The 23,526-nt window shown below is 64.6% G+C and overlaps 3 protein-coding genes across 8 annotated transcripts in view; 2 read left to right on the top strand and 1 right to left on the bottom strand.

Moving 5' to 3' along the window:
• Positions 1-6,992, top strand: part of NCKAP5L (NCK associated protein 5 like) — a 32,851-nt gene extending 25,859 nt beyond the window's left edge. For all 4 annotated transcript variants that reach the window (XM_065576592.1, XM_065576589.1, XM_065576591.1 and 1 more), the window contains one exon: positions 1,101-6,992. In XM_065576592.1, coding sequence (XP_065432664.1) covers positions 1,101-1,210 — 110 coding nt within the window. In that variant the 3' untranslated portion in view covers positions 1,211-6,992. The remainder of the gene's footprint in view (positions 1-1,100) is intronic.
• On the bottom strand, positions 5,990-16,092 carry TMBIM6 (transmembrane BAX inhibitor motif containing 6). Its single transcript, XM_065576598.1, has 10 exons — positions 15,812-16,092; positions 10,272-10,378; positions 9,817-9,925; positions 9,274-9,394; positions 8,893-8,941; positions 8,713-8,810; positions 8,538-8,617; positions 7,823-7,923; positions 7,562-7,634; positions 5,990-7,224 (listed from the first exon to the last, which is right to left on the bottom strand). Exons 2-10 carry the CDS (start codon positions 10,325-10,327, stop codon positions 7,201-7,203), a joined length of 711 nt encoding a protein of 236 aa, XP_065432670.1. The 5' UTR covers positions 10,328-10,378; positions 15,812-16,092; the 3' UTR covers positions 5,990-7,200.
• Positions 16,093-18,331: 2,239 nt separating this feature from the next.
• The window catches only part of FMNL3 (formin like 3), a 46,864-nt gene continuing 41,669 nt past the window's right edge, over positions 18,332-23,526 (top strand). For 2 of the 3 annotated variants that reach the window (XM_008173862.4, XM_024110417.3), the window contains exon 1: positions 18,333-18,568. In XM_008173862.4, the coding sequence (XP_008172084.1) occupies positions 18,425-18,568 (144 nt within the window). In that variant the 5' untranslated portion in view covers positions 18,333-18,424. Of the gene's footprint in view, positions 18,569-23,526 lie in introns of all 3 variants that reach the window. The other variant, XM_024110416.3, reaches the window with a different exon arrangement.

The raw sequence follows: 23,526 nt of genomic DNA, 5'->3' as shown, positions 1-23,526 counted from the left end.
TCAAGGTCCCTTCCAGTTCTATGAGATGGGATATCTCCATTAATTGATTTATTTATATTGAGCTGCGCAGGGCTGGACGTGGCCAGGGCACCCTGTGACCTCGTGCAGTGGCGCTGGGCGGTGCAGGGGGCGCCCAGCCATAGGCAGGATTTGGCCTCGATCCCGTCGGCGTCGGCACCATGGGGGACGGAATTTCACTCCTGCTCCTCTCCTGAGACAGGATCCAAAAGAAACTCACTGTGGGAGGCCCCTTGGCCCCACTGAGATGCAGCCACTTCTGGGGTGGAGGCAGCAGCAGCTGGCAGGGATGAGGGCTGGGGATTGGGCTCTTGGGCACGCTGCCCTGGGAGCAGCAGGGTCTGTGCGGAGCAGATGGCAGCTTGGCACACGTGCAGGGAGCTGCAGGGCCGTTTGGCAGCCAGCCAGGATTAACCAACGTGCACTCAGGTCCCTTGCACGGGGCCCCCAACGAGTGCGGGGGAACCCCAGACTCAGCGGCTCTGCAGCGCAACCCGCCCCACCCCCAGCCCCCATCATGCCAGGGGGCGGCTGCACCGTGTGAGTGCCGAGCATGCGGAGTGGGGCTGGGGCCAGGAGGAGCCCGGGAGTCAGCGAGGGGTGCGAGGGGGACTGAGATGTTGGGGGGCTGCAGTGAGCGGGAGGGATGTCGGGGCTGCTGGGATGTGTGGGTTGGTGGTTGGGGACTATGTGGGGTAGGGGGCATTTGGGAGGTCTGTCTGGGTATTGGGCAGGACGGGAGGGGACATTTGGGGAGCTGTGTGCAGGGTGGGATGGGAGGTGCACTGGGGCTGTGGGGTAGAAGGGTCATCCTGGGGTCTGTGTGGGGCGAGTGTGTGTGGGGCGGGGGTACTTTGCTGTCCAGTTTACAGAAGGGGGGAACCCCAATTTCCATACTGCCCGGGCCCCACCATTCTGCGATCCAGGCCTGTCTGCAGGCAGGGCCGTGCCGACGTGTAGGGACCCCCCAGCCGGCCGGGTTGTTCTGCTCCCGGTCCCTGAGCGGCGTCTGCCGGGGGGGGGCTGATCAGGAAGATGACCCCTGCCGCACGGATCTCTCACGCCCGCGTCTGTCCCTGCAGAGCTCCGCACGCAGCACCGCCGAGAGGAAAAGAGCCTCCTCAGATGGGCCCCGCCTGCCGCCCCCCTCCCCACCGGCGTTCAGCGCCAGCCGGACGCCCAGTGCCTCTGACGTGGGCGAGGAAGGCAGCCTGGAGCTGAAGTCCAGAGACACGGGGCAGGGCCAGCCGGGCCTGGAGAACTCGGAATCGCTCAGTGACTCGCTGTACGACAGCCTCTCCTCCTGCGGGAGCCAAGGTTAAAGGGTGCCCCTGGAGCCCCCCTTCGCGGGAGGAGGGATCAGCTGGTGCTGCCTGGGGCCCCCCTGTGCTTCCCCCGACCCCTCAGGAGCCCGTGGCGCTTGGCACTGGGGCCGGTCAGAGCCCATTGCTGGCACCGGGGGCCGCAGAATCCTGCCAAGGTGTCTCAAACCACGCGCCCTCCCCCCCCCCCCCCCAACAGAGGAGCCACGGCTGGGGGCCACCACCACATCTTCCACCCCGGACCCCTTTCCAAGCGGGCCGGAACAGCCGCCTCGCCCTGGACGCAGCTCCCAGCTCCCCCCAGGCTCATCCCCAGAGGCTGGTGCAGTGTCGCAGGACCTGTCTGCGCCGTCGTCTCAGCTCCGGGGACGTCCGCATGGAGCCCTCCCCACGTGGGTCCCCTAGGGCGCATGGGGATCGCCTGCCTGGATTGGACCAGGGGCCCCTCTAGTGCAGTCTCCAGCCGCTGCTGAGGAAGGGGCAAGCCGCCCTGCGGGGGGGAGGGGTCTCTCCTGCTGGCTAGGGCCTGGCCAGTCTGTACGGCAGGGGCCGCTTTGCCCTTCTCAGGTAACTGGATGGTCTCTTGTTCTTGCTGCATTGAATGTCCAGTCCCTTTTAACGCCTACACCTCAGTCTCTTGTGGCAGTGAGTTCCACAGGCTCGTTATGGGGAAGGGGGAGATTTCCTTCCTCTGATGCACCAGCTATGGGCCTGCGCTGGTAGGTGCAGCCGCGTGGAGTGAGTTGCTGCTGTAGAAACCAGGAGTGCTAAGGCCCCAGGTGTGAGTGGCTGGAGCGCAGGGGTTTCTAGCCGGCCCGAGTTACTGGAGTCGCGTTCTCCTCTCAGCAGCACCCCCGGCTGTGTCCCCCGGCCCCTCAGTGCCAGGTTGGGGTCCCCCCACTCACTAGCCCAGCCCTGCCTGCTCCCCGGCGCAGCCGTTCCTCTCCACTGGTGCTGGGGGGCAGACCCCATGAGCTGACCCCAGCTGGGTCCCGGAGCTGCTCCCGCCCCTTGTCTTTTGTGTTTGGGTCGGGGTTGCCCTTGGCTCCCGGTCCCGCTGCCTCCCCTGGCCGTGTGCCCCTCGCCTGGCTCTCTCCAATGGTGCTATGGCCGTGGACAGCCCCACTCCCCTTTCTCGCCTTCCGGTTGGGTTTTTTATTCAATGACGCCGCCCTCCCACTTTGTTTTATTTATATAAGTTATTGTGAATCCAGCTGTTTATTGTCTGCCTTGGTCTCCCTTCAAACTGCCAATAAAAGGTTAAGAGCGGGGCTGGATTCATGCGTGGTTCCCGTCCCCTCCCTGCCCACCCACCAGCTGCTGGGGGTCAGGAACGGAGCCCTGCAGCTCCTGCCGGGGGGGGCAGGAGTCAGTCCCCAGGGCGCTGAGTGCCGTGGAAGGGGCTGAGAGCAGCACCCCCCATGTGTCCTCCCAGGTTTCACAAGCCCCTGAGCAGCCCGGGACGGATGGGGGGTTCAGTCCCACTGGCCCCCAGGCCTGAGTTCAAACCGGCACTCCGAAGGAGCCTGCTGGGGCCGCGTTTGTCGCTGGTGCATGGGGGGGCCATGATGGACTCGGTATGAATCTAACGGATCCCCTCTGGCCGCTCCAGACCTGGCGCCCACGGGGCGTGTTGGGAGTCGAGCTGGCCGCTTTGCCCCTGGGGGATGGGCCCTTCCTCTTCAGAGCTGTGGGCGGGTGCCACGGATGCTGACTGGCCCCGGGGCTGCCCCCCACGCGCAGGGCAGGCGAGAAAGGGGGCGTTGGGCCCAGTCTCGCCATGCAGACGTCGAAGGGCTGCTGGGGCGTCAGCGATTCCAGCTGTGGTACCGGAGCACGGGAGAGAGACGCCCCGAAGGGCGAGGATCTGGCACCAGCCCAGCGAACTGATCGACGGCTGTCCGGGGCACGGCTCGCCCAGCACTGAAAGGCAGCCACCTCTGAGCGGGGTGCAGCGGCTGTTGGGCAGTGGAGCCGGGTCAGACGCCAGGCAGGCGGCGAAAGGGGAGAGCAGGTGCCAGTGGACACGGCTCAGGGGGTGAAGGTTGGAGCCAGAGTCAGCGGGGGTGCGGGTCAGGGGCATGACGTGGGCTGGTCGCCGTGGAAGGGCAAATCACTGGGCCTGCGAGGGGCACGATTATAATCAACCGCTGGTTGCCATGGTGGCCCTGCCTCGGCCGGGCCAGCCCCCTTTCTGCTTGGCCCCCTGGCAGCTCTCGGGGTGTCGGGAGGAGCTGACGCCGCTGCCTCCCAAGATCAGGCCCCACTTGTGATGTCCCGGCCTGAGCAGGCCAGCGCCCGGCCTTTGCAGGGTGCAGGCTGGGTTTGGGGTTTGCCACACGAGCAGGTACGCCTGGGGGGTGGGGACCAGGCAGGGGGTGCGGCCTGAGACTCCAGGCCCCGGTGCCCAGAGCCATTATCCTGGGCCGTGGCTGTGGGGCTTGGTTCCCCTCGGCGGCAGAGCAGGCATGGGGTTGGATGGGGGCAGGGAGAAGGGCTCCCCGGTCAGGGTCTATTCGCATAGCCCAGGCCCCGAGCACCCTGTCTCCCCCCTCTGCCCCACAGCAGCGCAGCCCCCCTCTCCTGGGGTCACTGGCATCCCACGTGAAGAGTGGGACTGAGGGTGGAGGGCCCCGCACGGCCCAGGGAGCTGCTGTCTCAGGGGTCTGGACAGACGGATGGACAGCAGCCTCCCCCCCGCCCCCCACTAGGGCTGTGGACGCAGGGTGAGGAGGGGGGCTGAGGGTGCCAGGGCCGCCCCTCGTGGCTCCAGGCACAAACCTGCGGCACCCCTTGTGCCAGCCTCGCTGGTTGCAGGGCAGTTGCATCACTCACCTCCCAGGGCCCCTCCCACCCCAGGTAGGTGGGGGAGGGAATTTCTGATGTTCCCCCCAAATCCTGATGAGCCCTTGGGGCCCCTCCCCCCAGTCAACCGGAGATGCCCCAGTTCCCCTCTGGAGTCTGGGGGGGGGGTCTCCCCCGAGGTGGCGCAGCAGGCTGGGGGCACAGGGTTGGAGCAGCATTCGGGGCTGGCTCCCCTCCGGCACCAGGCTGGGTTATGGGCTGTGATGGGGGAAGGACATGCTGCCCCATCCCCACCCCCAGCAGCCCCCAGCCTGTAGGGAGGGGACCGGGTGCTCACTAGGCAGGGTTAGCAGCGAGGGTGGCATTTTCTGGCCCCCCTTCTTCCTGGGGGGGGGTTGTGTACTATGTGCCCCCCGCCATGGCCCCAGCAGGGTTCCCTCCCAGCTGTGATGCTACCAGCACGAGGCAGACGATGGGTCCCAGCATGGCCTGTGCAACGGGTGCGACAGGTGATGAGGTGCAGGCACCGCACGGTACGTACGGGGAGCCTCCCTGCCCCTGGCCAGCCCCTTGGGGTGCAGTGGGGGAGCCCGGTGCCAGGGTGAGAGAGAGAAGGGAAACCTGGAGCACTAGGCTTGGGCCTGGCTGAGCCAGACCCCACTGCCGTTTCCCCTCCCCACTCCGAGTCCTGGTCCTACTGCTCCCTCCCCCTGGCCCCCTCCCCTCCTCTGGGCCTGGCTGGGAGCTGCCCCGAGGGTTAATTACTTGTCTAAGTGCTTTGTTGGGCAAAGGGCTCTTGGGGGTGGGGGGTGTAAAAAGCAAACGCCAGGCTCCGCTGTAACTGTCCCTACCTGTAAACACCCTGAAATGCAGCTGCTTCTGGGGTGGTTGGAGGCACAGCAGCACGGTGTGGGCATGAAGACTAGGAGTCTAAGTCCACCAGGACAGGGAATTTTAGGGGAGAACAGGGCCAGAGTCCCCTCCTGGGTGAGGAGGGCCATGGGTTGTAGGTGGTGGCTAGGCCAGGGTGGCTGCTCAATGCTGTCTCCCTCGCCGCTCTCACCCCGTGCTCCTCCGGGTACCAGTCCTGGTCGCCTGGCAGCTGGAGTCCGCCTGCACCAGCCTGAGAGTGCCCATGCTCCGGCCCACCCCCCCGGCCAGCTCCTGCTGCTGCCCCTCAGCTGTATCGGACTCTGCCGGTGCCGGGGCGGGGGGCCAGCCCGGCCCAGTCCCGTGGTGGGTGAAAACGCAGAGCAGGTTTGCTTGCCCAGTGTGAAGGAGAAAGGCTGACAGACCTCCAGCCAACTGTCTGCCTTGGGATCATCCCCAGGCCTGAACCGCAGCTGGGACAGGCAGAGGGCTGGCTGTAGAGATCAGCTCCTGAAAACATCGAGATGGGGAGGGATTGGAGCTAGCCCTGGGTTCCCCATCCCTTGTCTCAGTGGGGCACGCAGCGAGTGCAGCCCCCTACTCTTCCTAGCCACGCAATGGCCCCGTCCCTGGTTATTCCCGAGACTCAACTGCCCCCGTGCAGAGACCCCATGGGAGGAGCTCTCCACACCACGGGGGTGTTTCTAGGGCCGTCACTTCTGCATCTTTCCCTGCCCAACCTTAAGGCACGTTAGGCTGCCCTAAATATTCCCCTGGCTACTCAGAGGCAGGCCGGCCTTGTGCTCCGGCCACCGTGCTGGGATATGACGGGTCCAGTTCCCAGCACTGCGCCGCCTCCCCCACCTGGAACGTGCGGCCGACCAGCTCTGTCTTGGGGCCTGGGGCGGCCTAGAGCCACTACCACCCAAGGCAAGTGTGTGACGACCCCCAAGAAGGAGCAGACAGCTTGGCTGTAAAGGTTAAAGTTTGAGGACTTTTATTTATTTTTTTGTACAAAGTAAGACTATGGAGATTTCATATTTCTGAATCAAAACACCTTTGTCTTCACAGTATGAGTTATATAACGCAGCCAGGGCTGTCAACCGATGAAACAGAAAATAATTACACTTGTTACGGTATTAAAACCTGTTAGACGTCTCTTTAAAAGTAGATTATTTCTTACATTGTGATTCTTGGCACTGGTTCTAGAGCGAGCGCGCGCGCGACTCCTTTATCCCGAGCAAGCAGAGGTGGAGTTTGGCCTCAGGGGAGAGGAAAAGGGCCCGTCAGCCAAGGAGAAACATGGAGCTTCAGAAAAACATCTGGGGTTCCCAGCTGGGGGATGAATCAGTAGCCTCGTGACAGGGAGAGGGGAGACCGTCCATTGCAGAGCGAGGCACTGGAGGCCAGGGGATGTTACATGAGAGCCCCGCGGACGGGCCGTGTTCCAGACGGAGCCTAGCCGGGGAGCTCCTCGGCCTGCTGCCTGGCTGGTCCCACGTGGGGGAGGTGAGCAATCTCTCTGCTGGGGCAGGGACAGCCGGGGGGGACTCGTTATACAAACGGAAGGGGAGCCCCTGGCAGGGCCAGCCAAAGCCCCCCCATCCCCTGGAGCTGGAACCAAAGCGGATCCAGACGTTGCTGGGCATGCAGCTCCCGGGAACAGGGGCCCACTGCGGGCTGGAACCAGGGCGAACCCGGCCAGACACTCTGGCCCTGGCTGAATGAAAGGCCGGGGGGGGGCAGCAGGGCTGCTGCAAGATGGAGGTGTCTGGGCTCTTAGGATCTGGGGGTGGCAGCTCTAGGCAGAGCGCTGTACAGCCAGGCCCCTGGCCCTGCTCTCACTACTGGGGTGAGACGCCTTGGAAGGCCCCAACCCCTGGAAAGATTCAGCCCGTGGAGCTGGGGGGTGCCTGCATGTGGCTGGCCCAGGCCTCCCCAGAAGCAAGCGGGGGGGGGGGGGGGGGGGGGGGGGGGGGGGAGGAAGAGGAAACCAAACTCCAGGAGGAGGAGCTGCTAATCAGCTGGTTTCTAATTAAAAAAAAAAGCTCAAACAAGAGAAAACAACCCACAAAATAGGAAAGCGAGTGGCTGCCTGTGGCTGGCAGAGCGCAGCCCCTTTAATGGGTCAGGGGCAGGGGATGAGGGGGATGGGGGCTCCACCCAACCGGCACCTGGCGTCGCTTCACTTCTCCTTCTTCTTCTTGTTCTGCAAGAGGAGAGGACACGTCAGTGCCCCGGCCTGCGGGTGGCTCAGATGCTCGGCAGCCCCTTCCAGGCAGGCAAAGCGGCCTTGGCTCCAGGGGAATCCGCCCGCCTGGGGCCCAGGACACAGGCCCGGACTCCTGTGCCCTCGCCAAGCCCTAGCTCGTCTCCAGGGGGCTCCTGGAGGGATGGGGCCAGACGCTTGGCCCTGCGCAGCAGGCCCGGTGGGTGCTGGCTGCTGCCCACCGCAGAGCCCCTGGCCCATGTGCCTGCTGGGCTGACCTTGGCCAGTGTCCAGGGGCCTCGCCGCAGGGCCCGGCCTGAGCCGGGCAGGGACTCACCTCGTTCATCCCCAGCAGCAGCATGAGCTCCCGAAAGATGTTGATGAAATCCAGGAAGAGATCCACACAGTGCCTGGAGGGGCAGAGACAGTCAGGGGGGCTCGGCCTGGCACGGGGCTCTCTGCTGCGCTGCACTGCACCCCCCCCCACCGGCTGTAATCCCCACCCCCCCGCTCTGCCCCCCCACTCACCAGCTGTGATCCCTGCCCCCCCACTCACCAGCTGTGATCCCTGCCCCCCCACTCTGCCCCCCCCACTCACCAGATGTAATCCTTGTCCCCGCTCTCCGCCTTCTCAATGATGAGCTGGGTGTCGAAGAGGACGAACCCACACATGACCATCAGCCCGAGATACAGGTTAGCCTGGTGGGGAGGAGGGAGAGTCAGGGACGAGCCCCCGAGATGCCCCCCCGTGTCTGTTCAGTGCAGTTCCCCCATGAGCAGCAGGGGCTGCCATTCCTACCCCCTTTACTCTCCCCCCCCCCCCCCCCCCAGCTCAGAGACTTGGGCTATGGGTGAACCCGAGCCCGGCCCCTGCCAGCGCCCGGCCGCCCTGCGTCTGGCTGGGAGGGCCCAGGTCTCGCTTGCCCTGGGGATAAGGCAGACGCAGGAGGCGACGTTGCTGCCCCACAGCTGGCATGAGTTACCCGAACCAGCTCCAGCCTTGGGATGGGTGCCAGGCAAAGCAGGCTGGAAACACGACCCAGCAGTGGGAGTGATGAAGGCCAGATCCTGCAAGGGGCCCACCCACCTTTCCCAGGATCGGGCCCTGTCTGCCCAGACAGCAACAGCTGGGCCCAGGCATGGCTCCGGACAGGTTCCGTCACCACGTGGCCCAGGCGGGATCAGGCCTGCCTCCAGGACCCGCTCCAGCTGCCGCTCCCACAGCCAGGCCAAGACACCCGCCTGGCCCCAGTGTTGCTGGCTGCCGTCGCTGGTTGTGGGGCGAGGGGAGGGGGGGGGGGCGTGGGACTCACTGTGAACAGCCAAGTGGACCCCACGAAGACGTTGATCAAGGAGAAGAGCAGCATTAGGAAGAGGCCAGAGAGCAGGAAGCCTGCGAGAGAGACAGAGGCGTGAGCCCCCTGGCTGGGTGGGGGACGCTGGGGCGGCGGCGGGGGGGGGGGGGGGGGGGGGCGGCACGGTTCTTACCTCCCAGGTACAGGAAGCTGCGACGCCTGGCGTAGAGGGCGCTCAGTGAGAAGCAGCTGAAGATCACAGCGGTGCCCAGGAAGGCGGTGGGGATGATGCTGCAAGAAAGGAGAAGAGGTGAGAAGAGCCAGGACGGACATGGGCGCCCGGCCCGGCCACGCCGCGCCGCACGCTGCCTACCTGGGGTTGATGACGATGCACATTTCCAGGAGAGGACATAGGTTGGCTCCTGCAAGGACAAGGTGACACACATCAGTGACAGCAGCCCCGCCCCTGCCCCCCCATCATCGGCAGCCAGAGGCCTCCTCGGGCTCAGAGCTTCTTCCCTCAGGCAGGTGAGAAGGGCCCAGTGCTTAGTACAGGGAACCCCACGGCCGGACGCCTGGGTCCACCGTGTGCCCAGCCCCGGAGGAAGAGGCCCTCCGCCCCCGGGCGAGGGGCAGTTCAGCGACGGACAGGACGGTAAGTGCCGTGGGCTCAGGCTCCCCAGGGGAGGGGCCAGCAAGGGGAGAAGGGCCCCTTTGCCCAGGAGGTTTAGGGGCAGGCACCCCCCACACGTACCCGTCAGGAAGGCAAAGCCAGCCAGAATCCCCAGCCTCTTCTGCTCCGTCTCCCTGCTGTGGGGCGTGGCCGTCAGCCAGATCAGCAGTGCCAGGGAGCCCAGGCCCGAGAGCAGGCTGAACTGTTGGACAGAGACCCCGAGAAGTTGAGCCTGGTGCGGGGGCCGGGGGCAGATGCAGCACCAGCCAGGCCCGTCGCGGGGAGCGCGTGGAAAGGGAGGGGGCTGCAGACACGGGACACCCCCATTCTTATCCCAGCCCGGGGCTGCTCTACCCACTGAATGCAATCAGGGGCAGCACCGACACGCCCGCCTGGGTGGGGAGAAGATGCAGGGGCTGGCAGGGCACTGCCCTCACGTGCTGGGCACTAGACAGGCGTCTGCAGCACTCCCTGGTCAATGGCTGCAGCGAAGGCATTAGGACTGAGCACAGGTACCCACGGTGCCCGTTCGCCAGCACTCAGTCCGGGGAAAGGAGGTGCCCCCCGTAAGCCCATCCAGTCCCAGCGCGGGGGACCGACGTGGCCACCGAGCATAGCCCTTACCCGGAGCAGATGGGTCACCACATTGATGTAGGCTCCGGTCGCTGCCACAAACATGCAGAGAGCAAAGCTGGCATAGACCCTCTTCAGGTGCTGCTGGGTGGAGGCAGAGCTGTGGGGCAGAAAGGAGCAAGTCAGCGACCACCAGGTCTCAGAGCTGCCCCCCCGGCCCAGCCCACGGCTCCCTACATGGGCGCACTCAACTGACGGCCGAGCCAGAGAGAGAACCACCACTGGCACCGGATGGAGCAGAAACGCTGAGCTGGTGCCGCAGCGGAGGATCCCGAAGCGCTGCGCCCACGCCCCGGGATGGGGAATCTGAGGCAAAGCAGTTATGTGGCAGAGCCGGGACCAGAACCCAGGAATCCCGGCTCCCAGGCCCCAACCACAGACCCCACTCCGGCCCATTCTCTTTACCCATGGGGATCAGGGCCCGGTGGAGCGAACCCCACACTCACATGTGGGAAAACTTGAAGAGCGCGTTGAAGTCAATGTTCCGGTTGAACACGTCCATGGCGCTGGCAGGTGGGTGGGACGCACCCTTCACTTCGGGGAACTGCACCAGCTGGAAGAGACAGGGCAGGGGGCGCACGTCAGTGGGGACCATAGCTGGACTCCGCTGCCAGACCCAGGTCCTCATGCCCGGCTCCCACAGCTCATTCCAGAGACCTGCCTGGAGATCCCCCCCACTTGGGGGTCTGAGCATCCCGCTCTGTCCCAGCTGGCAGGGGGCGCCCACCCCATCCGACCCACTGGGAGGAAGTGACCTGGGAGTGAAGAAAGAAGGAAAAGAACCGTTCTCGGGAAGGGACTGTGCCCCCCCCCTCCCCCGAGCTGGCACCGCTGTGCTAAGACTGAGTGCCGGTGGTGTGCCCAGCACGGTCCAGGGGGACCAGACCTTGCCACGTCTGCAGCCATCTGTCATTGCAGACCAGGACAGAGTGAGTGACACGACCTGGCTCTGAGCCCCTACTCCGGGAGGAGTCAGGTCCTTTCACCGCCCCAGCCCCACGCCAGCTGGGACAAGATTTCTGACTCACCAGGGAGCTGCCTGGCAAGGATCTCCTCCCCCAGCCACAGAGAAACACGGCTTCGCTTCGCCCCAGGCTAGCCCTCCTCTCGCCCACCCAGCTCTCTCAGCGTGGCTCCGGAGCTGTGCAGCTGTTGTGCAAACCTCTCTGAAGCTTCTGGCGTCTCATCCCCCCACCCGGGGCTCTGGGCCCAGCGTCTAGATGGTGCAATTATTGCAGGCTGTTGCAGGGCTAGTCACAGGCTCCCAGCGAGCCCGGCTCCCCGCGGATTTCCACTTGGCAGGTGAGAGCGGCTTGTTCAAGGCTTCCATTAGCGCCCCTAATGACGTCCCAGGCGGGGCTGGCACCGGCGCTGGGTTCAGCCACCCGGGCAGGGAGCCTCCTTGCCCCCTGGCCCTACCTGGCTCCCTCCCACATTTGCCTGGTGCTGGGGGCTGCCACAAGGGAGTCAAATCCCAGCGAGAGCAGGTCTTTCTGGCGGGCGTTACTGCAGGAGCCCACTGGCTCGTCCCAGCAGGGGTGAAAGGGGGGAGTACCGCGGGACTGGCTTGCAGCACGTTGAACGAGGCGAAAGCCCAGAGTGAGGCGTGGAGCAGGAGCCAGCGTCCCAAGGACACGGAGCTAGGTCTGGCCACCCCTCTCCCAAGAGGGACGCAGAGGATGCCTGACCCCTTTGCTGGGGCTGGTCCCGAGGACTGTCGCTGCCGGCAGGGTCTGGTGCACAGCTGCTCTCCTGCCCGGGAAGTTGCTGGTCCGTGGGACCCTCAGCCCAAGCCACCACCCGTTGTGGTCGCAGGTCGCAGTGCAGCCAGAGGGGCACTGCGATGGTCAGGGGCTGGAGAACATCGACTGCCTCACTCTGTCGGGGGTTCCCTCTCGGCGTGCCCACGTGCAGCTCCATTGGCCGGCCCAGAATGCCCAGGCCAGACAGGCACGGGTGCCAAGCCAGAGGTCCCGATTTGGCAGCGTGTGCACGGAGAAGCAGGAGCTCTGGAGCTGCCCCGGGGGTGGGGTACCCAGCTCTCCTGCCACCAGGGCAAGGGCTGTCCTAGAACCGGGCTGGGGACTTCGGGCCATTTCAAGACATGGTGAAGAAGGAATCATCAGCCTGGAATAGAGCCAGCTCCTGCCATGGGCAAGAGCTACCAGCGCCTGCTTCTGAGAAAGCGGGGTGATCCCCTCAGCCCCCCACTTTCCAGCAGGGTAACCTCACTGAAACCCATCGGCCCTATGTGCATGCATGCAGCCAGAGGAATCGCTTCTCCCGTGGCCTAGAATGCAGCCACCTCTGGGGTGACGCTGAACTCTGACGTCTCGCAGCACCAGGCGCGGCAGGGAAGGAGGAACATGAATGTCCAGAACTCGGCTCCCCAGCGAGAGTTAGGGTAGGACACAGTGTTTACGCCCCAGATGCAGTGAGTCAGTGCAAGGTTCCAAACGAGGTCGGCACCTGGTGCGTGTTTGGCAGGCGGGACTCACCCGCCCACTACTCCCGATGGGCATGGGCCGCACTGGCCCGCTCAGCTGGGGGTTTGTCAGCCTGAGCCCCCGACCCCATTGGGGCAGAGGGACCCAGATCCCCAGAGCCAGCGAGGGCAGCCGGGAGCCCTGCCTTTGGGCCCAGGAACTGGGAAAGTGAAAGAGAAAGAAGAAGAACCAGGAAACTCCCCACCCAGAGCACAGGAACAGCGCGTGAGCCTGGCGTGCTGAGTTCAGCTGCTCCCCCACGCGGAGCGACAGCCCAGCCCCGCGGAGCGCTGGATTGCTACAGCGAGACCCGAATTCACACAGGTGTGACTGGGCTCCAGCTCCAGGGGACGTTCTGAAAGCAGCAGGACACGCTGTCCAATCGCTAGTGGGGACCCCCCAGGGCGAGTCAGTAACCAGCCTGCCCAGGAGGGAGCCGAACCCAGGCTCATCAATAAATAACCAACCCGGCCGCCCCTGCAACCTTTACCCTCTGAGTCCGAGGAGAGCCTAAAGCCCAGCTCGGAGAGCCGCCGGTGCTGCCCCCACGCAGGGGAGGGGGAGGGGGAGAAACACCTGCGCTAGGCAAGTCAGACACCCTCACGCTGGGACGGCAGGGAAGAACTGCTGGCACATCCTCCCCTATGACATCGCAGCCTCCCCTATGACATCGCAGCCCCGCTTGGTCAGACCATTCCCATTCCCCAGGGACTTTATTCTGCCTCCTGCGGGAGCTGGCCTGCCCGAACAAGCTAGCCAGGCCCTGCCCGAAATCCTGCAGGGGGCCGGTGAGCCAAGGCCCCATTACTCCCCGGCAGTCACAGCTCTGGTGCTCCACACAGCCACAAAGGGGGCTGGCCCACGTCTTTTCCTTTTACACAGCCCTCCTCACCTCTCCCTCCTCGGTCACTGCCCGAGTCCTCGGCACGTCCACCCAACAAATCGCATGGACTCCAGCTCTGCCAGCGTTGGGAGCCCACGGGCTGGGGCGGCGGATTTACAGTCTGTGCTGCAAGACCTGGCCCGTCACAGGACATGTCTGGGTCCCGCCCTCGCTGTTCTCCCCCAGCTCAGAGTCTGGAGGTTTCCCAACCCCCAGGAGTCGTGTCTCCTGCCCTACACCCAACCTGTCGGACTCCTCTGCTTCCTTCCCCCCGCTGTTCTCTGAATCGGAGCTGGGGAAAGCGGGTGCAGGGCTAGTCATGAGCCCTAATCGCCAGAAGCCAGCCCGCCTAACTGCACCCAGCCGGGGAGCATCAACTTTCCAGGGGCCCAGCTCTGCTATCGGCTCAATCCCAGCTGCTCCTGAGAGCCCCTTTCAGACAGTCCTGCTTTGGGAGGGGGGCTAAATACCCTTTCAGAGGGGGGATCTGCTCCCCATTGGTTTGCATCGGCCTTGTTAACTGACCAAACAGGAGCTGGAGTTGAGGTGAACATGAGAGCTGCCAGACTGGGTCAGACCAATGGTCCATCTAGCCTACTCCCCGATCACCAGAGCTTCATGGGGAGAGAACAGAACAGGGCAATTGTGGAGTGAGTATTCCACAGCCGACTTCTAGTCGTTTGCGGTTTAGGGCTGCCCCAGCATGGGGTTGCGTCCCTGACCAGCTTGGCTAATGGCCACTGATGGATCCATCCTCCATGAATTTACGCCATTTCTTTGAACTCAGTTATATTTCTGGCCATTGCAACATTCCCTGGCAATGAGTTCCGCAGGTTAGTTGTGCTTCCTCTTCTTTGTATTAAGCCTGCTGCCTATTAATTTAACCGGGTCACCCCTGACTTGGGTATTGTGGGAAGGGTAAATAACACTTTCTCCACACCACTGATTTTACAGATCACATGCCCCCCGTGGTCTCTTTTTTAAGCTGAACAGCTCTAATCTTTTTAATCTCCCCTTGGATGGAAGCTGTTCCATACCCTGATCATCTTCGCCGCCCTCCTCTGAGCCTGTTCCAGTGCCAGTAGAGACCGTCTGAGATGGGACGACCAGAACTGGACAGTGTTCAAGGCATGGGTGCCCCATGGATTTATACAGTGGAATAGGATATTTGTCGGGTTTCTTCTCTCTCTTGCCTAGCAGTTGCTAACATACTATTACCCTTTTTACTTGAGCTGCAGTTTACGGAGAATTATCCACAGTGACTCCAAGATCTCCTTCGTGGGTGGTAACAGCTCATTTAGACCCCATCATTGTATATGTATCTATGGGATTATTTTTTCCAATGTGCATTACTTTGCACTTATCAGTGTTGAATTTCATCTGCTATTTTGTTGCCCCGTCACCCACTTTTGTGAGATCCCTCTAACTCCTCACAGTCTACTTTGGACTCGACTATCTTGAATAATTTTGGATTGTTCACAGACTTTGCCACTTCACTGATCACCCCCTTTTCCAGATCGTTAATGAATATGTTGAACAGCACAGGTCCCAGGGCAGATCCTTGGGGGGCTCTGCGGTTCACACCTCTCCAGTGCAAAAACTGACCATTTATTCCTATTGTTCGTGTCTTATCTTTCCAGCAGTTACTGACCCATGAGAGGACCTTCCCTCGTATCCCATGGCTACTTACACCCCTTAAGAGTGTATGGGTGAGAGGACTTCTCAGGGTCCGTCTGAAACTCCAAATACGCTATTTTGACTGGATCACCCTTACCCACATGCTTGTCAGCTCCCTCGAGGAGCCCTAGTAGATTGGCGAGGCGCGATTTCCCTTGACAAAAGCCGTGGTCACTCCCCCCCCTGACAAACGGCCTGTCTGACGAAACACTGTTCTTTACCCTGGTTTCTACCCGACGGGCTGGGACGGAAATGGGCTTCCTGGCCTGCAATGGCCAGGACCCCCCGAGACCCCCCTGTGAAAACGGAGGCTACAGCAGCTCCCTGCCAGTCACCTGGCCCAGGGGGGTCACACCCCCGCCCCCCGCCATGTCCTCTCCCGGCCGGGGGGGCCCAGCTGCTCCTGACCCCTCCAGCGCCCCCGGCCCTTGCCCCACCCCGGCTGGGGACGAGTCTCCCCCAGGCCCGTGCGAACCCCTCGCTTCGCCCCTGCGCCGCCCGCTCTGTCCGCGCCCCCGCCCGGGCCGTACAGCTTGTAACGCCCGCGGGCGCCGCGTCCCGTGTCGCTGGGCGGGGGGAGGGGGGGGAAGTCGGCGAAGGGGGCGGGGCCAGGACGCCTGGGTTCTCCGGGGGGAGGGGGGGGACCAGGCCTCGAGACCGGAAACAGGGCGGGAGGGGGCCGCGCCAGGCCGCCCCCCCGTTCCGCAGAGCGCTGGGGGGAGGGGCCGAGCCAGGCGGGGGGATCCACGACCCCCCCGTTCCGCAGAGCGCGGGGGGGGGGACCAGGCCCGATGGGGGGGGACCAGGCCTGACGGGATGGGGGGGGCCAGGCCTGACGGGATGGGGGGGGGCAGGCCCGATGGGGGGGGGGGCGCTGGGCCTGACGGGAAGGGGGGGGGGAGACCAGGCCTGACCGGGGGGGGGGCTGGGCCGCTCTCACCTGTCGTCTCCGTCACCGCCGCGCTCTGGCCCGTACGTGTCTCCGGCCTCGATCTCCTGCCACCAGGCCACGCCCCCCGCCTCCGATTGGCTCGCCCAGCTAGGCGTCCCGCCTTCCTCCGCCGTTCATTGGGTGCCCTGGCCCCTCCCGGAACTCGCCGCCTCCCATTGGGTGGCGCTGGGAGGTTCAGTCGCCGCCGCTTCCCATAGGCTGCCGGCCGCGCCCCAGGCGCCGCCATTGGCCCCTCGAGAACCAAAACAGGCGTCATGGGCGCGCGTCCATTAGTGAGGGCTCCTTCACCGTGACCAATCATCGCCGTCCAATCAGCGGTTGCCCCACCCCCGCTGCCCTATTGGCCAGCGCCTCACGGGTCCCCTAGAGGCCGGCGTGGGCGCTGCAGGCTCCGGCCGGGGAGCCCCCTGGCGGGGGTGGGGCGCGGCGCAGGGGGGGAGGCAGCGCCCCCCCCCCCGGTGCATTTCCGCCCCCCCCCGGTGTATCTGGTCCATTGCCGGTTGCTGCCCCCCCGGCCCGGCTGCCCCAGGTCTGGCACACGGTGCATGGCCCCTGCACCCCCTGCACCCGGCCAGGTGCCCATGTCCCACCCGTGTCCCGGGACCTGGGGGTATTGGCCGGGCTGGGGGCACAGGGGCCCGACGGGGGGGGCGCTGGTATGATCCCATTTTACAGCTGGGGGAGCTGAGGCCCAGAGGGGTTCAGGGCCTGGAAACTCCCCCCTGGAAGGACAGGCCCAGGGTCTGTGACAGGGATACAGAGCTCCTGAGTCCCAGCCCAGTGCTTCCGCGCTGGGTTTACAATGGGTCATGGAGCCGGGCTCCGGCCTGCTCCGCTTGCCCTGCGCCCCGCGACCCCGCTGGCTCCCCCCGCCCACCCCTTGCTCCTCTCGGCCTGTGCGCCGGCCGGGCAAGGGCCCCTCTGCGCTCCCTGGCCCCACCCCTTGCTCCTCTCGGCCCCCTGGCTGGACCCCAGGGCACCTGTGGCTCCGGGCAGTCTCTGCTGCCCACCACCTGTGGGGCCCCACCTGTCTCCCCACCTGAGCCGCCTGGGACTGGTGCAGAAGCCTGGCCAGTCTGAGCCAGGGGTGTGTGTGTGGGGCGGGGGGGGGAACAGTGCGGGGGGCTTGGCTGGGCCCCTCCAGGCAAGTGCGTCTTGAGGACCCCGGGCAGGGCCTGGCTGATCGCGCCACTCCCGAGGGGCCGGGGTGATTCCCGGCCCTGGCCCTGGCCCTGGCCCTGGCTGTGCTGCCGGGCTGGTGAGTGGGGCTGGGAGGCAGGGCTTGGGGGAGTGGGTCTGTGGGGAATCTGGTCTGTGAAGGGACGGGGAAGATCTGTGTGTGTTGGGGCACTAGGGAGGGGGGTTCTGTGGGGGTGCTGGGTAGTTGTGGTGGGGCTGTGGGCAGGGGGGTGCTGTGCATTTGTGGGTGGGTCTGGGGGGCTGGGCATAGTGGATCTGGGGGGCCTTTGGCCATAGGGAGTTGGGGGGTGTTGGGCGGGGCTGTGTGGCGCAGCACTGGCCCACCCCTGAGGGAAAGGGACACGCTGGCAGCATAGGGCCGGGCAGGCCACGGTGCGTCTGGCAACTGCCGGTTTGTAAACAGTGCCCTCGCGCTGGGCGGAGTGGGGCCGCCCCTGCCCTGCCCCCCTTGCCTCTGGCTGGCCCCTCGCTCCGGGGACCGACCCCCCCCCCATGCTCCACTGCCTCCATGGGGGCCCACAAATATGTTTGCTGCCGGGCCCACAAAAGGTGAATCCGGCCCTGGCCCCTGCCCCTCCCCACGGTGCTCTGCAGCCCCCCCAGGTTATGGGGCCCGCCTGGCGCCTGCTCTGTCCGGAGAACTCTGTGCCCGGGTGGGAGTGTCTGTCCCTGCATGCTCCAGCAGGGGGCGGCCTCTCCCTTCCGAGCAGCCCCGGGGAGCGCGGGGGACCTCCCGGGTCTGGCAGCGGCTGGGTGAAAGGGGCCGGACGCCTGGGTTCGCGTCCCAGCTCGGAGGGGCGGGCGGTCTAGCAGTAGTTGGGGGGAGGGGGCGGCTCTCCCCCGGAGGTGCTGTGTGCCTTGGGACAAGCCCCGTTTCCCAGGCTGATGTTTGCTTGTAGCGCGCTTTGAGATCCCTGGCTGGGGGAGGGGGTAGCCCCTCTGGGCACAGCGTGAGATTAAGGGGCCATGGGGCCAGAGTGCCAGCACAGCGAGGGGCCGGGGGGCGGTGAGGGCAGCACGTCTGGGTAGGTGGTTATAGGAGGCGACACATCTGGGAAGGGGCAGGGTTGAGCGGTGGAGACATTTGTGTTGCGGGTTATGGGGGCAGCACATCTGGGTTGGGGGCACATCTGGGCAATAGGGGGCTCTATAGGGGCTCATCTGGGTGCTGGGGGGACAGCTGGGAGGAGGAGGTGGGGCAATAGGGGCTAGCACATCTGGCCAGAGGTGGGGGCAGCACATCTGGGCGATGCGGGGCACATCTGCCCGGGGCGGTGCCGGGCGCTGAGTGGTTGCTGGGGCGCGGGGCGGTGCTGGGGGGCGGTGCCGGGGAGGCAGCCGCGGCAGCCGGACGCGAAGGGCTGAGGCTCCCCCGCCGCCCCCCCGGTGCCTGGGCCGGGGATGGGGAACGTGGAGAGCGCGGACGGGGAGCCGCTGCCCCGGAGCCCGGGCGGAGCCCCCCTGGGGGGGTCCGGGCTGCTGCCCCCGGGGAAGATGCCGATGCCGGATCCCTGCGAGCTGGAGGAGAGGTTCGCCCTGGTGCTGGTAAGAGCGGGCTCCTGGACCCGCCCCCCCGGACCCCCATTTCTGTCCCCGGATCCCCCAAACCTACCCCAAATCCCCTCCCCCCAGACCGACTGCCCCAAGCCCCTCCCCCGATCCTGGACCCTCCGTCCTCGGAGCCCTCCCCCGTTCTCCTCCCAAATGTCCCTAACTCTTCCCTCCCTTCTCCCCCCCCCCCCGCTCAGCCGGATCCCAGCGTCCTGTCCCCCCGGGTTCCCCCCCCGTCTCTAGCTCCCACCCCCCTGGACAGCCCCATCCCCCCTTCCGGTCCCTATCTAGCCCCCCCCGGACAGAGCCACCCCCCCCCCATTTCTCCTGCACCCCGCCGGGTTCCCCCACGTGTCCCGGGACCCTCCGCTCAGGGGTTGCGCCTCTGCTGGGTTTTGTTTGCAGCGGTTTTGTGGGAGAGGCAGGAAAGGGGGCAGCCCCAAGGCTGGCTGCTCGGGGGGGGGGAGATCCTCTCCCCCCCCCCCGCCCTTTAGACAGGGGAGGTCACCAAGTAACATCTTTGGGGGGGCACAGAACCCCCCCCCGGTTATTTGTGGGGTGTGTGTGGAGCATTTGGGGAAACTGATCTCAGCTTTGCAGTTCGGGGGGGGGCATCCCCCGGCTCCTTGGGTCGGGCGGGGGCGCTTCTGGCCTCAGGGTGGGGGGCTGGGGGCAGCAGGCCAAGCTGCGCAGGGTTTGCAATTAGTAAGGTGGGAAAACAGCACGGGGTGGGGCATTGGCGACGAGCCCTGCGGTGGGGGGGATCAGTGTGTTGGTGGGGAGGGGGCTCGGTGCGTTGTTGGGGGGCAGGGCCCTGTGGTGGGCGGCTCGGTGCGTTGTTTAGGGGTCGGGCCCTGCCATGGAGGGGCTCAGTGCATTGTCGGGGGGCAGGGCCCTGCCGTGGGGGGGCTCGGTGCGTTGTTGGGGGAGGGATGTCCAGGACCCCCCCAAATGTCGGTGCCCCCACATTACTCCCCTAGCTTGTCTTTTAATCATGCTGGAGGAGGTATTGGGGGCCCTGGGGCGTGAAACGTGCTGGGGTCATTCTCCCGGTGCTGGGTCCCCTGCCCTTGGGGTTCGCCTCAGGGGAGTTCAGTGCAGGCACCCCGTGGGGTTGGCCCTCCCAGGGCACCTCTGGCTCCAGCAGCCCCCGGGGGGACTGGCTTTGGCTGTGGGGTGTGCGGAAGGAGGGGGGCGTCTCTGTTCCAAACACCTTGGCCCAGGCCTGTGGCTGCTGGGGGAGAATGGGGCCCCTGGCTCTCTCCTGGGTGCTTTGCCCTCTGCCAGGGGCAGGGAAGGTGGGTGCAGGCAGTGGGTGACGCCCATGGGGGTGCAGAAGCGGGCAGTGGCTGTCGCAGGCTGATGGCCAGGAGGAAACGCCTCTCTCCGAACCTGGGCTCTGTCTGGAGCGTGGTAAACCCAGGGCGAGGTGTGTGTCCCCGTCTGGGTGTGCGGTGCAGGCCCCGAGCGCCTGGCCCTGTGCCCCTGGGAGTCCGTCTGCTCCCGTGGAATGAAGGGCCAGGTCCTGCTCTCAGAGACGCTGGCGTAAGGGCAGAGTCACCCCCACTTCACAAGCTGGGGCCGAGTGGGAGCTGGAGCTGCTGTTTGCATTTCTGGTTTCCGTTCTGGGTAGCCAGGGGCTTTTCCCTCTGGGAGATCCCCTCTCCCCTCCCCTCGCAGTCCGCGCACTCCTGGGGCAGAGCCTGGCGCTCGAGGAGCTCCCTGCGCACTGCTCCTGCCCCCAGTTTGCTGCACGGAGTTTTGGGCTGGGGTTTTTCGACCAGGGAAACTACCCTGTCAGAAACTCCGCTGGCTGGGCGCCCGCTGTGAACCGCGGGAAGCTGGGACAGCGGCTGTGTGTGACAGTTCCCTGCGGCAAGGGGCCCTGGATAGCGCCCGGGGTCCAGCTCCCCCTGGCCCCGGGGGCCTCCCAAGGGACTGGCTCTTCTGACGCCGCTGGTGCCCACCTGGCTGTGGGCAGCTGGCAGTTCCCAGACAAGCCGCATGGTTTGCTGGGCAGTGTTGAGTGGGAACCGCCCGCTCACAGCTCAGTGCTGCCGGGACAGGGCAGTGCCCCGAGACCATCCCAATTGGCCGGGCGAGTAACAAAGACGTGGAGAGGGCTGTAGTTGGGAAGGGTTTCCTCCGGACGACTGGGCCCAGACAGGCCTTGGCTTTCCAATCCATCCATGGCAAGCCACAAGCTAGGTGCAGCTTGGGCAGGTGTCCCCCCTGCGTGCATCCCCCGGGGGTCTGGCTGCCTCGGGACAAGCCTGCCCGTCCACCCTCTGGACAGGGCCAGCCCCATTGTGGGGAAGTGATGCCATGTCTGTCTCCTGGTGCCCCGTGCCATCTGGGTGTAATGGCCTTTGGGGCCAGTTCTCTGTGGGTGGAAACCCTTGTTGTACAATGACTTCAGTCAATCTGGGGCCCTTTTCTGCCCTCACGGCTGCAATATCTGGGACCTTACAACCCTTGATGGGCATCTCCTCCCAGCCCCTGAAGGCAGGGCAGGGGGGGCTGTTGTTCTGGTTTGTAGTGGGGAGACTGAGGCCAGGAGAGGCGAAGTGATGGACCCGAGGTCACCCGGAGAGCCAGTGGCAGAGCAGGGAGTTGGACTGGCTCTGCGGAGTCCCAGGCTCGCCCCCCCCCCCCCTTGGTAGGTTTGACCCCGGACTGGTTTCCAGGGGGCGAGAGATTCCTGTTGTTTGCAGTGTGGGGGTGGGGGGGTGTCTCCATTGTTCTCAGCGGGATCTGAGCAAGCGCCCATAGTGTGCAGGCGTGTGGATCCCAAAGCTTGGGAAACCTCCCTGAGAGGGCGCGTCCTGGGGGCTCTCACGGGTTGTCTCTGGGTGTGGGGCGCAGGCTGGGGGCTCTCACGGGTTGTCTCTGGGTGTGGGGCCCAGGCTGGGGGACTGGGGAAGCTGCCGTTCCTTGTTCCCTACGGACGTCCCCTCCGGCTTTTTGCCCGCTCGAGGTCCCAGTGCCTCCATGTGCCAGCAGTGCGCCCCCAAGGGGGAGACAGCTGGCCTGGAGGGGCTGGGCTCGTCACACGCCTCTGAGTCACCGCTCAGATCCCAGCCCTCCGCAGCACCTCCTGGGAAGCTGCCTTGGAACTGAGATGAGGCAGCAAATGTCACACCTTGCGTGGGGCATTGGGTTTGGTGCTCAGCCCTGAATGTGGGTATCCGGGCAGGGAACCGCTGGGGTGCTGCTCACGTGCTTCGGGGCTTTGCCTGGTGCTCTGCGTCCTGGGGGGTGGAGCCCCTAGGGGCCTGGGTGCCTTTGGCCCAGTCAGCAGTGACCCTGACCTGGCGTAGCTGTACTGAACAAGTCCCATGGTGCAAAATAGCTCCTTCCCCTTCCCGTCGTCTTCACCGTGGTGTAACTGCCTCTGTGCTGGGGAGTTCCAGCCATCGCCTCTATTCCGGGACATGTCTTGTGCAGAGCTGAGCTGGGGGGCTGTTTTGTGCGTCTGGGGCTGGTTGTGCAGTTCCTGGGACAGGCTGTGCCCTCCGCACCTGCCCCAGACCCCACGGGTGTTGGTGGGAGCCGGTCTGTAATAGGACGGGGAAGAAGGGCAGTGGCAAACTGCAGCGGCTGGTGGACCTGCCAGTCGTCACTGGAAACGGAGGGATTTTTTAGTTTAAGGTGGGTGCTGGTAAAAAGCCTGTTTTACAAACCACCCCTTTCCCCTGGGGCTTTAATAATTACAACTCGCAGAACAGAAATCTCATTGATTTTTGTCACTTTTTTCCTGTTTTAAAACTTTTTAAAAAATGTTTTACTTTTAACTCCGCTCCACTGGTGCGAATAGAGCCCTGCGTCGGTTCCCATCCGTGTCACGTTCATTCGCGCTCTCTCCGTCTCATGCACGAACACGACCGGTAGCGTGGGGCGGAGGGGCACCGCACGGGGGCTCGGGGTGCAATTCCTCGCTCAGACCCAGACTCCTTCGCTTCAGATCCCTGGTTCTCAGTCCTCAACTCCTCATCTGTAAAATGGGGTGAACCCCGTTACCAGCTGCGAGCTGGTCAGACACTCTGTGAGAGAGGGAACTGCGGTAGAGTTTGGGGTGCAAAGGCCGTGGGGGGGGGGTTGGCATGTTTTAATCTAAGCAAAGGGCCAGACTCCCATGTGTTGTAAATCCAGGAGCGGTGCCAATTTACATATGATTGCAATTAACCCCAAATACCCCAAGATGGCGTCTGTTAATGGGAGGACACGGTTCCTTCAATAAATCCTGCAGTTTGGGCCCAGACTCGCTGACATTTCTGCCTCTTGCTTTGAAAGTGAATCTGATCCGCTGGGTCCAGCTGCTGCCCCATCTCGTGTTTTAGAATTGGGGCTTGGAGCAGCCAGGACGTCCGGCTGGAGATTCCAGCTTTCCCCGGCCTGGCCTTTGGCAGGCAGGCGCGTTTCCCACACAGCAGAGACACAATCGCTGCGAGATGACGTCGCAGCCTGTCTGTCCCCAATCCCTGGGGCACGTTGCACGCCGTACGTGGGGCAGGAAAAGGGAATGTGTCTCCCCACAGTGGCTGGCTCTGCCCTGTGCTTGCCAGGTGGAAGAGGCCTTTGTGAAGATCAACGCTTGGAAAGGGCCCGTCTGGGAGAAACTTTATTTTGGCAGTGAGACTTTAATTCTTCCCATCTCTCCGAACCGGAAGCTGACGTTGAGAGGAAACGACCGCCCAAGCCTCCCGGCAAAGCCAGGAGCAGCAGGGATAGACGGGGAGCTCTGCTCCCACCTGCCCCTGTCCCCCGATGGGAATGTCAGGTTTCCATGGATGGAGAGACAAATGGTGTCACCTCTGTGGGCTCCGACGGGAGCTCTGTTGGCCCAGGGCTGGTGTTTCAGGAACGTTGCATCAGCGTCTGGTTACGGAGAAGCCTCGTCCAGGGAAAATACTTTGTTTGGGAAACATATTTCACGGAACCCGGGGGATCTC

This window comes from Chrysemys picta, chromosome 22 (assembly GCF_011386835.1).
Source record: "Chrysemys picta bellii isolate R12L10 chromosome 22, ASM1138683v2, whole genome shotgun sequence".
Taxonomy (NCBI): Eukaryota; Metazoa; Chordata; order Testudines; family Emydidae; genus Chrysemys; species Chrysemys picta.
Note: the sequence above shows the minus strand (reverse complement) of the source record. Positions and strands in the feature narration are given on the sequence as shown.